The sequence below is a fragment of the Hirundo rustica genome, chromosome 4 (assembly GCF_015227805.2).
Source record: "Hirundo rustica isolate bHirRus1 chromosome 4, bHirRus1.pri.v3, whole genome shotgun sequence".
In the NCBI taxonomy this organism is placed as follows: Eukaryota; Metazoa; Chordata; class Aves; order Passeriformes; family Hirundinidae; genus Hirundo; species Hirundo rustica.
Window position 1 is genome coordinate 34,532,774 of NC_053453.1, and position 12,532 is coordinate 34,545,305.

At 42.1% G+C, this 12,532-nt stretch overlaps 1 protein-coding gene across 3 annotated transcripts in view; it reads left to right on the top strand.

Annotated features, from left to right (window-relative positions):
- Positions 1 to 12,532, top strand: part of HMGA2 (high mobility group AT-hook 2) — a 113,016-nt gene that overhangs the window by 77,640 nt on the left and 22,844 nt on the right. For all 3 annotated transcript variants that reach the window (XM_040063491.2, XM_040063488.1, XM_040063490.1), the window contains one exon: positions 12,091 to 12,123. In XM_040063491.2, coding sequence (XP_039919425.1) covers positions 12,091 to 12,123 — 33 coding nt within the window. The remainder of the gene's footprint in view (positions 1 to 12,090; positions 12,124 to 12,532) is intronic.

Sequence of the window (12,532 nt, forward strand, 5' to 3'; positions counted from 1 at the left end):
TCATATAAGGGAGACAATCTATTAGGTTTGCTGGTCTGCACTTCATGTAGTGTCATTTGTATCTCATTTAAGTGAAATCCATTTAAAATGATCTTATGTACGTAATGTTGTTTCCTTACGTGTGTTCAAAACCAGCACCTACCTAAAGCAAAAACTAATAAGTGATTTTAAATTGATGCTGAACATGCACTGCAGCATATTCCTACACTATATATAACTTTATAGCTGAAAGACATATATATTGGCTCACATTGTAGAACCTCCAAGATTTATTTTCTTCTGCTGCCACAGCCCTACGCTCCCGTGCATGGAGCTGGTCATACTACCAGCCCAATGCATTTAAGCTTGGTCCACTTCTCTAAGACTGTTCAAACAAAATTGAGATTTCTAGTTTTGTGTATCTGATCTTGGTGGATTTTGTGTCAACTTCTGTTTTTCTTGTTTGTAACTTAACTGCTTGATTTCTCTGGAACTCCTGTGTGGATGTTCTTGCAGAACAGAAGCAGTGTGCTGTTTTCTCTGTACACCAGGGATGTGAATGGGGATGTATGTGTCCTCTGAGCTATCAGGTTATACAGGCTAACTGGGAAGCAAAGTAAATACCCCCAGAGATCCTTAGCTGCTGTGCTGGGAGGCTCTTTAGTTTCTGATTCACTTAGAAAGAATGATTTTGCATGCTACTCAAGAAAGTTGCTGTTGGAGGTATTGCTTTTCAGATGAGATGTAAAATCAACGCCCTGACCACTTGTGGTTATCAGAGTTCCCAAGGCACTGAGGTTTTGAACCCAGTGTACTAGCCAAAGTCCAGTTTGTAAAATTACGTACTACTTTCTCTGTAGTATTTGCTAAGTAAAATAGAGCTAGACTAAATCACTTCCATGAGCTATGTATTTGCTTAACTATGAAAGAAAAATCTGCAATAGAGGACAATTCCAGAGTGCAGAATGAGGAAAATAACCACAAATTGCCAAGGGCACGTGTCAGCAAGGGCAGGCAGAAATTAAAGTGAAAGGATGTGGCTGAAAAGGCCACACATTTATTATGTAAATGCATCCAAATTAGCCCCGAAGAGACGTTCCTGAGAAGTGATGAAAGGCAAAGTGGCATGAGGAACTCCTTATCCTGTCACTGTCTCCCATCCTTTCTAAGCGCTTGAATATCCTGGCTGTCCTGTTTCCAGTGCCTCCAGCCAAAAAGCTGAAGCAGGCCCTCTCCTGCACAGATTGCTGTGCTGAGAGATGGCTGGAGTTCTTCAGGAAGAGCACATCCTCCAGTGGATCCTTCTGTCATCGGCCTTACGGGTGGAGTGGACTGCTCTGCTCTCCAGGGCAGTACAGTCCCAAAGCCTTTGCATTTCTGTTGACCATTTTTGTGGCCTGAGAAGACAAAGCACTCCCATAAAGCCTACAAAAATGCATCTGATCCTAAAATCTGAAAAACCCACTGGTATCTAAAAAGATTCTAACCAAACTTCCCAATTGCTCTCTTTAAAAACACCACAAAACCCTCAAAATATGTCAGTAATGCACACACTTTCAGAGCACAGAAGAATCTGAAAGTATGACAACAATACAGCCATCTAGTGAGCTTGGTGGACAAAAAGAAATATGAGCAACGTGTTACTGTTTTTCCTCTCAGTTCCTTGCACATAAATGGCAGTGCAGAGACCTTGTTCCCATTTGTGTGTAAGCAGAGAAGGGGGTATGTGCTTGGTCCCACTGTTTCCTGCCATCTCTCCTTGCCCCTTTTCATTACTTCATTCCATCCCTTTGCATCTTTCCCACTATGCAACCCAGCCAAAACTTCCCAGCACTATTCCCTACTAGCCAAAGATTTCCAGAAGCTCCTAGGTGTACACATGATGGCACAAACAATACCATTGTTTCCTCACCCCTCCTCCAATTGTTGTCCTTCCTTTGCTGGTGACCTCTTTGCTGATCATGGTGATGGCCTGGGAGCGCGGTGGGCTCACAGCAACCTCTGGCACACTGTCACATTCCCAAGGTCCTTTCGCAAGAGAAATTCTTGCTTGTGATGGGGCAGACACAGCCATGAAATGTGAGGATACTTGGATGCCTGTGAGCAGCCTGCTGACCACCAATAGAAGGACCTTGCTCCACACCATCACCCTTACCTGTCAATATCTAGAGTATCAGAGTATCCTTGGCCACATAGCTGCCAATGCTAGAATGATCTTTCAGCTGCTGGTAAGTGATCTAGATCTGATACAATACCCGATCTCACCAAGGTGGATTATGTTCAGCTGCAAAACAAGCTCCTATCTACCCAGCACACCTAATTCCCAGAAAGGGTATGCCTCTCTGTGCCAACTACAGCAGCATTTGGAGGCCAGCTCTCCTTCTTCTTCCATCCAGCAAGCTGCTTTCACCTCTGCTGCCAGGACCACCTAGCCACAGATACTACCAACTGCTATGTTTTTGGCATGTCCCAAACCACAGAGGTTCCAAGCACAATAAAATGTAACTAATTGGAAGATGGAGGCATTTAGCTCTTTCGGTAAACACTGGAAGTAAGGGCAGAATTTAGCCGAGGAGGGAATTTAGCTCTGTTTTTTTGCAGCATGAAAAATTAGGTTTTGTTACTTCAGCAACAGAAGCAACAAATTGTGGGAGAGTTTTCAGAAACTGAGAATCAATATCCATCAGTGCTATTCTCTGAAGTGACCTGCATTTGCTGAAATGTTCACAAGCCCTCCCTAGCAGCCCTAACATGTGAAAGCGGGCTACTTTCCAAGTGGCGGATGGAGCTCTGTGAGCAAGGAAACCACGTTAAGCTTTACAAGGGAATGGGGCTGTAGTAGGGTGCTCCAGGCGCTGCATTCTTGATGTGGTGTCAGGTTTCAGTACTATTATGAAAAAATCTGCAGGGGATTTGCGTGCATACCTTACACACATACCTTTGATGTTCACATAGTTAGATCCAAGCAACAAATAGGATCTTTAGGTCACATGTAGCTTCCAAAAGGCTATTAAATAACTATGGCTAGACAGTCAGGTAATTGTCCTGTAAAATTACAGTCCAAATTCTTCTCTCTGGGTTAAATTCAGAGTCTGTTCAGGGATGTGAATAGAACAACTCCAAAATTACTCCAGGATTACAATGAGCAGAATCTCTTTCTTCCTCCCTCTCTTCTTCTTTCTTCACTCTCTTTCAGACCAAGGGAAGCATATGTACTCAAACACTATTCATATTTCTTCTGCTGTTGAGAGGCTGACAATAGGATATTGACAATAGGATAATGTTGAGTTTGCAATATTTTTTTAAATGATTTATAAATTCTTTTATCTAGCTAGATTTGAAAAAAAAAAGTTTGCTACTATGTTTTAAAATACATTACTGTGTTGCATGGATTTCACAATGGTGCATCTGATGAAATTGCTGTTAATGAATAAAATCACACCAGAAATGCAATGGAATGGTGGGAGTTTCTTCTGCTATGCAAGAAGGACATAGAAATTATGCCTTTGGACATAATGAAGGTAATTTCCATTTAAAAATAAGAATATAAACTGAGTTCAGTATGTAAAATACCACACACTAAAATGATCCCAAAATATATCAAGCCAGGAAGTGGATTAATTGCAACAACTCTCCACCAAACCCCTGGTATATTTCAAGTACGTGGAAAATGTATTTCTATTTCGGATACTGTCTTCTTTATAAAATTATGCCAGAATATCAGCAGTCTCTGCTTAGACTCCGACAGACACTTTTAGCAGCATCAGTGTCCCGGAGACAGTAATAATTACCAAATCTATTCGATAGACAGACAGCTATCAGACATCTGTGTATCCCAGACATACAAAAACATCCCCAGCCAACCATGTGGCTACCAATGGATCTGTTCAGACAAAGAAGTTCAAGAGAAATGCCTCAGGTCAGATCCTCAGCTGCAGAAAATCAACCAGGCACAGGCGATTTTCCTTCCTTGCCCTGTGTGCTTTTTCTTTGGAGGAAAACCCTACCCAGCCGTCAGAGGGCAATGGGAGGTCAGGGAGGCAATGGGTTGAATGGGAAGGGGAAGCTCCTGCAGGAGCTGAGGGCTGTGCCTGGGGATGACCACATAAGTTCTGTACAAGATGCTTTATATCCCTGAGGGAATAGAAATGGCTGTCCAGAAATGGCTGCCTAAGATCTCTTGCATCTTTATCCCAGTTTGTGCAGATGAGGGGGCAGATAGCTCTTCCTAACAGTAGCTAGTGCTGTGTCTGTGCTCAGTGAGCTGAGCAGTGCCTGTACGCTGGCAACCTCAAGCACTGCCCTGCAGTTGTCTGTGCTGTGCAGCTGGGAGCTTGATTTCCTTCACCGTCTTGTCCTCTGCCACATAATAGATGTGGTTAAGGAAGTAGCACAATCCAGGACTCTTCCTTCTAGGCAGTCTGGAAAAAAGGTGGTATAGATACAAGCCAGTCAGAGGTTCTGGACTGGATTGTTTTCTCCTGTTGGTGAAGTCTGCAGGTTTTCTAGGCTGATCCCAGTCTCCTGCACCTGCCTTCCCACAGTGCCCTCTCTGATGCTGTGCTGCTCTGGCTGAGATGTCTCACTAAAGCAAACACAAATCTCTGGAGGCAGCAGCTCCTGTAGTATGCAATGCTAAACTGAAGAGACATGCCACAGACTGCCACTGGGAAGTACCCAAGGGAGGTCACAGACTACTTGGCTCAAATCTCACAACTTTCAAGGTAGCTTGAATGGCTGCCTTTCTGGAGTGGTGGAAGGTGCCTGAGGGAGAAGGGAAGTGCATACTCTATTTTCATCAGTATTTTCCTTCTTGAAAAGAAGTACTGGTCCGGGATGTGGTGTGGCCATTGCATCATCACTGTGGTGGAAGTGTAGAGCCAGGGACAGAGTTACCACCTGATACTATTGGGACACTGCTGTAGTCCCAGGTCTGCCCAGCAGAGCAGCTTACCTTTATTTTCAATCTCTGCCACTGCAGTTCTTGGTTCGTTCCTGTTTCTAGGCTTGGACCTGTTGTTGGCAGAAGCTTTCATAGGCGTGGAAATTAATTTGATTTTTTTGTGTCTAAGCCTACCTTGTGGAAAATGGGCTGCATGTATTTCAGGTTTCTAAATGACAGGAGGACGCTGTTACTGAATGAGTTGATGTCTTTGTGACCTAAAAATTGAGAAGAGTGAACATCAGAAACCAAAAAGGGAAATGTTCCCTGACAACAATTACATTTTCAGCAAAACCACTGAAGTGCAGAGTTCACTTTCCAAACAGCAGTGGATTTTGCAGCAGGTTGGCTGGTTTGAGGCTTCCCTATGCTATTTACTCTGTAACTTCACTGGAGATCAATGCAAAGGTCAAGAGTATTCAGGAGCTCCTGGCAGTCAGGTCCAGAGATGAGTTCACTGCTGACAGTCCTGCAGCTCTGATCAGCTCCATACAGTGTTTCCAGTGGGAATGACCTCTGCAGCAGAAACTGCCCCGGGTTTTCAGTCCATATGGCAGGTGGTGCCTGAGCAAGAAGAGAGAGAAGGCTCTAAAACCGAAGTTGGAACCAGATTGTAATGTGATACAGTGCTTTCCACCTCTGGGTCATCAATTCAAATCTAGCCTGTTTGGCAGTGACCAAAAATCACTTCCACATGGGCCAAGAGAAATGCATGGTGAACACAGGAGTTGCTGTATCCAAACAGACAAGATAGTCTGGAGATAAACAGTTGCACAATAGTTATTTGTCTGGACAGGTCTGCAAGGTATAAAGCTGAGTAGATTCTGATCAGTTTATCCCTGAATAATGAGGACTTGGTTTCTTTGCAAATAACTTAAAATTTATATTTCTGTCTACTAAAATATAAGCTTTTTCTTTGTGCTATAGCTAAGAATGACTGAAACCTCCCCTCTGGCTTTCTCAATAGTCTGTCTGTGTAGGGAGTTATAAATAGACAGACACATATGATGTTTGCCAGACAAAAGAGCCAGCTCATGTTTCCTTAAGTGTATAGGAAACCTCAATGCTGAGCTGTGTGCTAGAATTATTCTGAAAGACAGAAAATACTTCTTAATATTTTAGCAGCAAAATGCACAGGGTGCCAAACTAAACTTAAGCAAAATGCATCAGCAAAGCTTATCAAGTGTGTGACAGATGATAATGGAGTAACAGGGAAACCCCACAGGGCAGCAGTGACTCTGAAGATGAACAGTCAGCAACAGCAGAACCTTCTGCTGACAAGCTGTATCGATTTTAGATGAGAACACCAATTTAAATTTTGCTTATTGTATTGAAACACAGATACGAGTCCCATTAAATGGATATTTCATAAGCTGCACTGCCCTAAATATTTTATGGAAATGTAACCAATGCTGGCTGAAACATTATAAAAATTAATAACATCTATGAAGAACACTGAACTAACAGCTACTGTGTTTTGAATTTTGATTATATCCTTGATAAACTCACTGGAATATTGTTGTGCTTGAATTAACAGTTCAGCTAGCAGATTAATAAAAATGATGGGTTTTCCCTTCCTCTTCTAACGGTTAAATTTGTACTTGTCAAAATCTGTAATGATGGGATTAAGGTTGGGTCAAAGCAACTGAGAAATAATGGATTATATGAGCATAAAAGAAAACAGAATTGGATTTTTAAATATATTTCTTTCACTGTTGTATTCCTCTCAGAACATAAAACCATTCCAAATGAGGCAGCTTACAGATATTTTGTAGTGAAGGTAGCTTTCTGTAAACAAAATATGTGAAATCCTAACCCTGATTATGTCAGTTTCCTGACTTCCATTGGATCTATACATATCTAACTGGATATATGTGCCACTGCCTGAATTTTAAGACTACCAAAAGAGTAATTTGAAGCAGTGTGCTTTGAATTTGCCAAATATAAATTTTTTATGCCAGTCACATAACTATTAGAAGTCACTCTGTGTACTTGGAAAACACTGATGTTCTCTGCTCTCCCCAACAAGTGGAATAGAAATACTCATTGACTAACTGGTGCAGCTTCTCATATGTTGCAGACTTTTCCAGCATCGGTCAGGGAAGGTCAGTTTAAAAGCTAATGAATATTTTTGCAATTATTTGACTTTGTATTAAAAACTCAGAGGAGTGCCAAGTAGGATGGCAAATAAAGAATAGTTTCACAGATTTTGCCAGAATTCTCTACAGATTACGATTAGCCTCATTTATGAGACTGCACGGAGAACTGTGAAATCTCCTTTGAACTCTAAGGGCCAGATGGTTTTGCTGTTAGATTCTAATGACCCACAGCAGTGTGCGTACACAGACACTACAGTTGCCAGTTGACTGCAAACATGTGACGGAGGCAGGAGAATTCATGACCTGTGCTTCCAAAACACAAGTCCCCTCACTACTGAAGGGATAAAAGGGCAGTTCTGCTACTGCCTCAAAAGGGAGATTATTACTAAAGCAAGCCATGAGCATACCTGGACCTGGGGAGTGAAAGGCAGACATCATCCCATGCAGTTTCAGGAAGATTTCTGCTGATGATCAGGAAGCTGCAAGTGGCTTTTGCTGGAAGTTGAGGGTTTCCTGGCAGGCTATGTGAGCCCCTGGTCCCAGCTCTGTATCACTCTGGAAGAGGGAGGGAAAAGCAGGACTTAAACCAATTAAAGCTGTAGGGCAGAATGGTAGTTACTCTGCTGTCATACAGAACTGCTTGTAAGACATGATTTGTTTTGGATTATATTGGTTTCAACTGGTATAATATTAACTTCCCGATTTTTCAAGGGTATGTGGATAAAAAGATTAAATATGGTTTTACTCATCTTTTAATTTAGACCTACAAGTGTTTGGATGACCTGTGAAATTATTTTAATGATCTCCGCACAACACTGAGCTGTCAGCACTGTAAGTGTCATCCTAACTGGGTATTAGTTTCCATCATGGCCGTTTAGTCCCCCCAGCAGAGCTACCTCCATGCAAATCTCTTATCTGTGTCAAGCTGTTGGAAAAAAACAGTCACTGTTGCCAAGAAGCATCAATCAGACATCTTCATAATACTCGGTTTGAAGAGAAAGACACAAACAGAAAATCTGAGAGCACTGTGTGTGTGCAGCTTACCCTTGGAGCTTCAGGAATAGCAGTCAGGGGATGATTTACATTCAAACCAATGCTCTTATTTCTGATCACTAAAAATGTATTCCAGCATTGCTCGTACTAGTTGATAGAGATTTACTCTTAGCCTTCCATTTTCCTTCTTTAACTTTATAACATTAGGAAAAGTCACAGGGTAGGAAGGACTTCTGTGAATGAGAAGCATGACAAATTGAATTTGATACAAGTTTAGACTTCTGGTACAAGATGAATATAAGCTCATCACATGAGGCTGCTCTTTTGTTCTCAGAAAGCAAAGAAATTGTTTTAGCTGTAAGGATATATGTGTGATATTGACATAAAGTAAAGTAACAGAATATGGAAATTTAAAAAAAAAAAAATGAGGGATGTGTAACAGAGGAAAGTGGAAGAAGTGTAGAAGATAAACAGCTGGGCTTTTAAAATTAAAAAGTTACAGCAAAGATAAAACCATCAAAATTTTGTGTATTCTCTTTTTCAGGCATTTTGTGGGGTTTTTCCTGTTCAAAGTTAGGAATATTATCCTCAAGTTTTACATTATTATCTTTTGCCGTAGCTCACATACTTAATATTTTAAGCATGGCAAAAGAAATACTGATGCATTTTGGATTTGTTGTTGTTTGATAGAGATTTAAATGACCGGGTCATAGGATTTTTCCAACATTCTCTTGTTCTTCCTGCCTCATACATATTTAAAAAAGATACCTAGTGTTGACTTGTACTTGCATATGATGTAAAAACCCCTGAAGTTTGCTTTCAAGTCTGTAGAACATCAGCTGATGTACATGCACTGTACAATAGCTGTTTTGCAAACTTAGGATAAAAGTGAAATGTGAAAGTCCTGTATTGCACAGATTTCCTCTTAGGATGGCTAAAAAGTGAGAGAACCTCTGACGGAGTAGTTCTGCCATCTACTCTGCAGGGACAATATGTAATAGTTCAGAGCTCTCTTTTCTTGCTTACTTCTTTATTTTGCTCCAGAGCACCTATTTAAAGTCTCTTGTCCATGGCTATCTTATAGTTCCAGTCTTTTCCATAACCAAGGCAGATTGTCTTTCTTTCCACTTAATTGAACATGCAGATCCAATACTTTTGAATCAGAGGTGTCACTTTCAAACCCCTGAAAAGATCTTTTAACTCAGTAAACACAAACTTTAGTAAGTTGAAGCATTAATATCTACAGTGTGTCAAAATGGTTAAAAGGCATCACATCCACAACAGTTAAAGAAATTAAAGGGATGCTTGGGAAATGTCTCGTTATTCCTGAGCACCTCAGTTCTTCTGGTCAGGGTGACCTAAATGAGCAGGCAGTAGTCCTCACAGGACTGGACCTTACTGGATTTATACGTCCAGCCACCTTTCCCACTCAGCCAGGCTGAAGCAGGAAAAGCAATGCCTTTGAAAGCTGGCGCTTGCAGTGATTCAGCTGCCACAAGCTGGAGCCCTCAATGTGACATGAGTGGGCACGGCTCCCAGCGTGTCAGTGGGGTGTGCCACTAATATTGGCTGAGGGACTGAGCCCTGCATCTGGACTTGCATAGCTGAACTTCTTCCATTTAAGGGAGCAAGCATAACATATGCTGAGCTCCAGATCCCAAGCCCAGTGGAAACCTAGCCGGCAGTAAGCAAGCACTGCCGAGGAACTCTCGACATGAAGCGCTACGATAGCAAAGGTCTTGAGTGACTAAAATTCTTGAAAGCCTTGGTCAGTATCAGAGACAGTTTCCAACTGGGCAAAGTACAATATTTTCCCTCTGCTCTTTATGAATGGCTGGATAGGGTTGTGCTTGAGTCAGAGTCCCCTGTGGAAGCCATTCATAAAAATAACAAAACAAAACAAACACATGCAAAAAAACTTTCAAGGTCCAGTCCAAAGCCACTGGGTGCCAGAGGCTGGGAAAACATGCTGGCAGCTCAAGCCCCAGCTATCACTGAAAGTATTCAAGGGGCTTTTTGGTGGTCTGAAAAGTATGAACTGCTGTGTAGAAGGGCAGCTGGTGGAATTACTGTGACACATACTAGGCAGAAAGCCAGAGCTGGCCTTGTTTCAGACATTGTCTTTCCTCTCATTGAAGTGTCAGGACCTAATTCATGGAAAATATGGTGAGTTGGCAGCTCTTTCAGAAGATTTCATTGAGCTACAGTGAGTGAGAGTCACATGAATATAGAGTGCATGGCCAAAAACATATGGAGATTTCTGAGCTGGAGAAAACAGTCAGCCTCTAAAAATGTCTGTGGATTTCATGTCGTTTGGGAGTAGACACATGTACAGGTGTAATCAACAGGCAAAAAGAAAGAAAAGAAAGTGGAAAAAACACTGTAGGCAGATTACAGAGGAGCTCAATGACTTCTGTAATTATGAGAGATTCCTTTAAAACAAATAATTCCTTTGTCCAAGGGCAGCAAATATCCATTAATGAGTTCAGGGGCTGCAGTCCACCTGGAGAAGGCATCAGTAAAATCAGTGTGCCTTGATAATAGCTTCTCCATTGCAAAGGAATTCAATGGAAAAGGAAAGGGTGCACCCTGAAGTTTAAAGACAGACGCAGTCATCACATAGGTTTTTTTTCCTCTCATATTTATTTGAGAGCGGAACTTGGAGCCTGTTATATACAAAAATAAAAGAGCAGTAGGATTCCACTGGGTTAGAAAAGGACAGAAAATAAACAAGGCATCTCTTGTTAAAACGGGATATTTGTGGTGGGCAGCCTGAATTTAATCAGTTGCATTTAATTTACATTTTCATTGATCCTTCCCACTGAAATATTGCTGTGAAAAGGCCAATTACACTAAACCGCTTATTCAGAAATATTCCAGTTATTTCCTACTACACTGTCATGACAATTAGGTTTTTGGCCATGCAGAGGGGTGGCATGTTGGCTTCTGCCCAAGCAAGGCACTAAAATTATGGCTGGGATTAGGAAAAAGCAGGAAGGAAGAACAGGAAGAAAATCATTGTGTGTGATTCATAGACTTTTAAAACAGAATGTCCGGGGGAGGGGGGCAGGCAGCAACTTTGTCTCACTGAAGTAAGAAAAGCCTTTTTGTCCTTTCTGTGTCAGGATCTCATCCTTTATCTATGGTCTTATTGTTCTGTGCTGCTCCTAGCCCCACAAGGGTCATCCCATCATCTGGGCAGTGCTGGTGTATTTTAAGCACGTCTGTATTTGTTCCTTAATTGGTACTCCTCCCAAGTGGGGGTGGAGCACACTGGCACCTTGGTGGGTCTCCTGTCTCATGTGAGGACTGTGTTTCCCAGTCCTGGATGGGACCAGCCAGGAGAGAGACTTGTTGAGAATCCACGGTGGTGCCACCTGGTCCTGCATAGGCAGGTGGACACACCCAAGCTGGACAATGATGGGCATCCCCATTATCACTGCAATAGGCTTGCAAGAGTCAGCACAGCACATCACCTTCATGCAGCTGAAGGTCTCAAACCAGAACTTCAAAGGGCTGGAACCACTGTCCATCCCAGTCTCCTCGATTTTGGCAAGGATGGCTTTGGTCGAGTGGGAAGCCGTGGCTCAGGAATGGGGTTATGTATCCTTCACCTCTGTGTCTGAGCTTTGACCCTGCTCGTGATGAATAGGGGGTGCTTCCCCACAGGAGGATACTCCTCGCAGCTGAGTGTCGTAAGAGAGCAGCAGCAGAGACAACAAAATCTCGTTATAAAATCAGGTCACTCTCATGGTCTGATAAGTTAAGACAGCAGTACCATGGAAGAGCTGAAAGATATAACATGCTAAATTAGATTTCACCTTGGTTTTAATTGTACAAACTTAATATACTCCTCTTCATCCACAGCAATATGAACTACTTCCAAGCAAAGTTGTAGATAAGTATAGGAGAGGCTGGGTGTGAGAGCTAGGTATGTTCATCTCTCCATTTCGGACTGCGGACTTTTCCTGTGTTTTATTTCTATTGCTGAAAACATTTTTCCTAGCACTAATAAAGTCACAGTTAAATGCTCTCACTTAATTTTGTTTCTCACTGTGCCTTTGTTTTGCTTTTCAGCCTCAGCAAGTGGTTCAAAAGAAGCCTGCTCAGGTAAGAAAACCTAATTTAAATTATTTAGACTACTTAAAGTGAAATAATTTTTTGGTATTTCCGCTGGCCTCTTTTACTGTAAAGAAAGAAGGGAAATGCATCAATCATATGAGCTGGGGGACAGCTGTTGGCTTGCTGAGAACAACCAGAACAATTTTTGTGGTAGCCCTTAGGAAAGAGAGGAGGAAGCAGTGGACAATGCCTGCTCAGAGTTGTCCTCTTTCTGCATTGGTCACCTTGCAGTGATAATGCGGACACGCATACACACTTCTGTGGTGCGAGTCCAGCATGTAATAAATATCTCTTTGCGTTCTGAATGTGGATAGGTGAGAACTGCATTGCAGCAAGAAGGGGCATATGCATAAAACCCGTTTCTCTACTTTTCCAAAATGTTGCATATAGGTAAAGC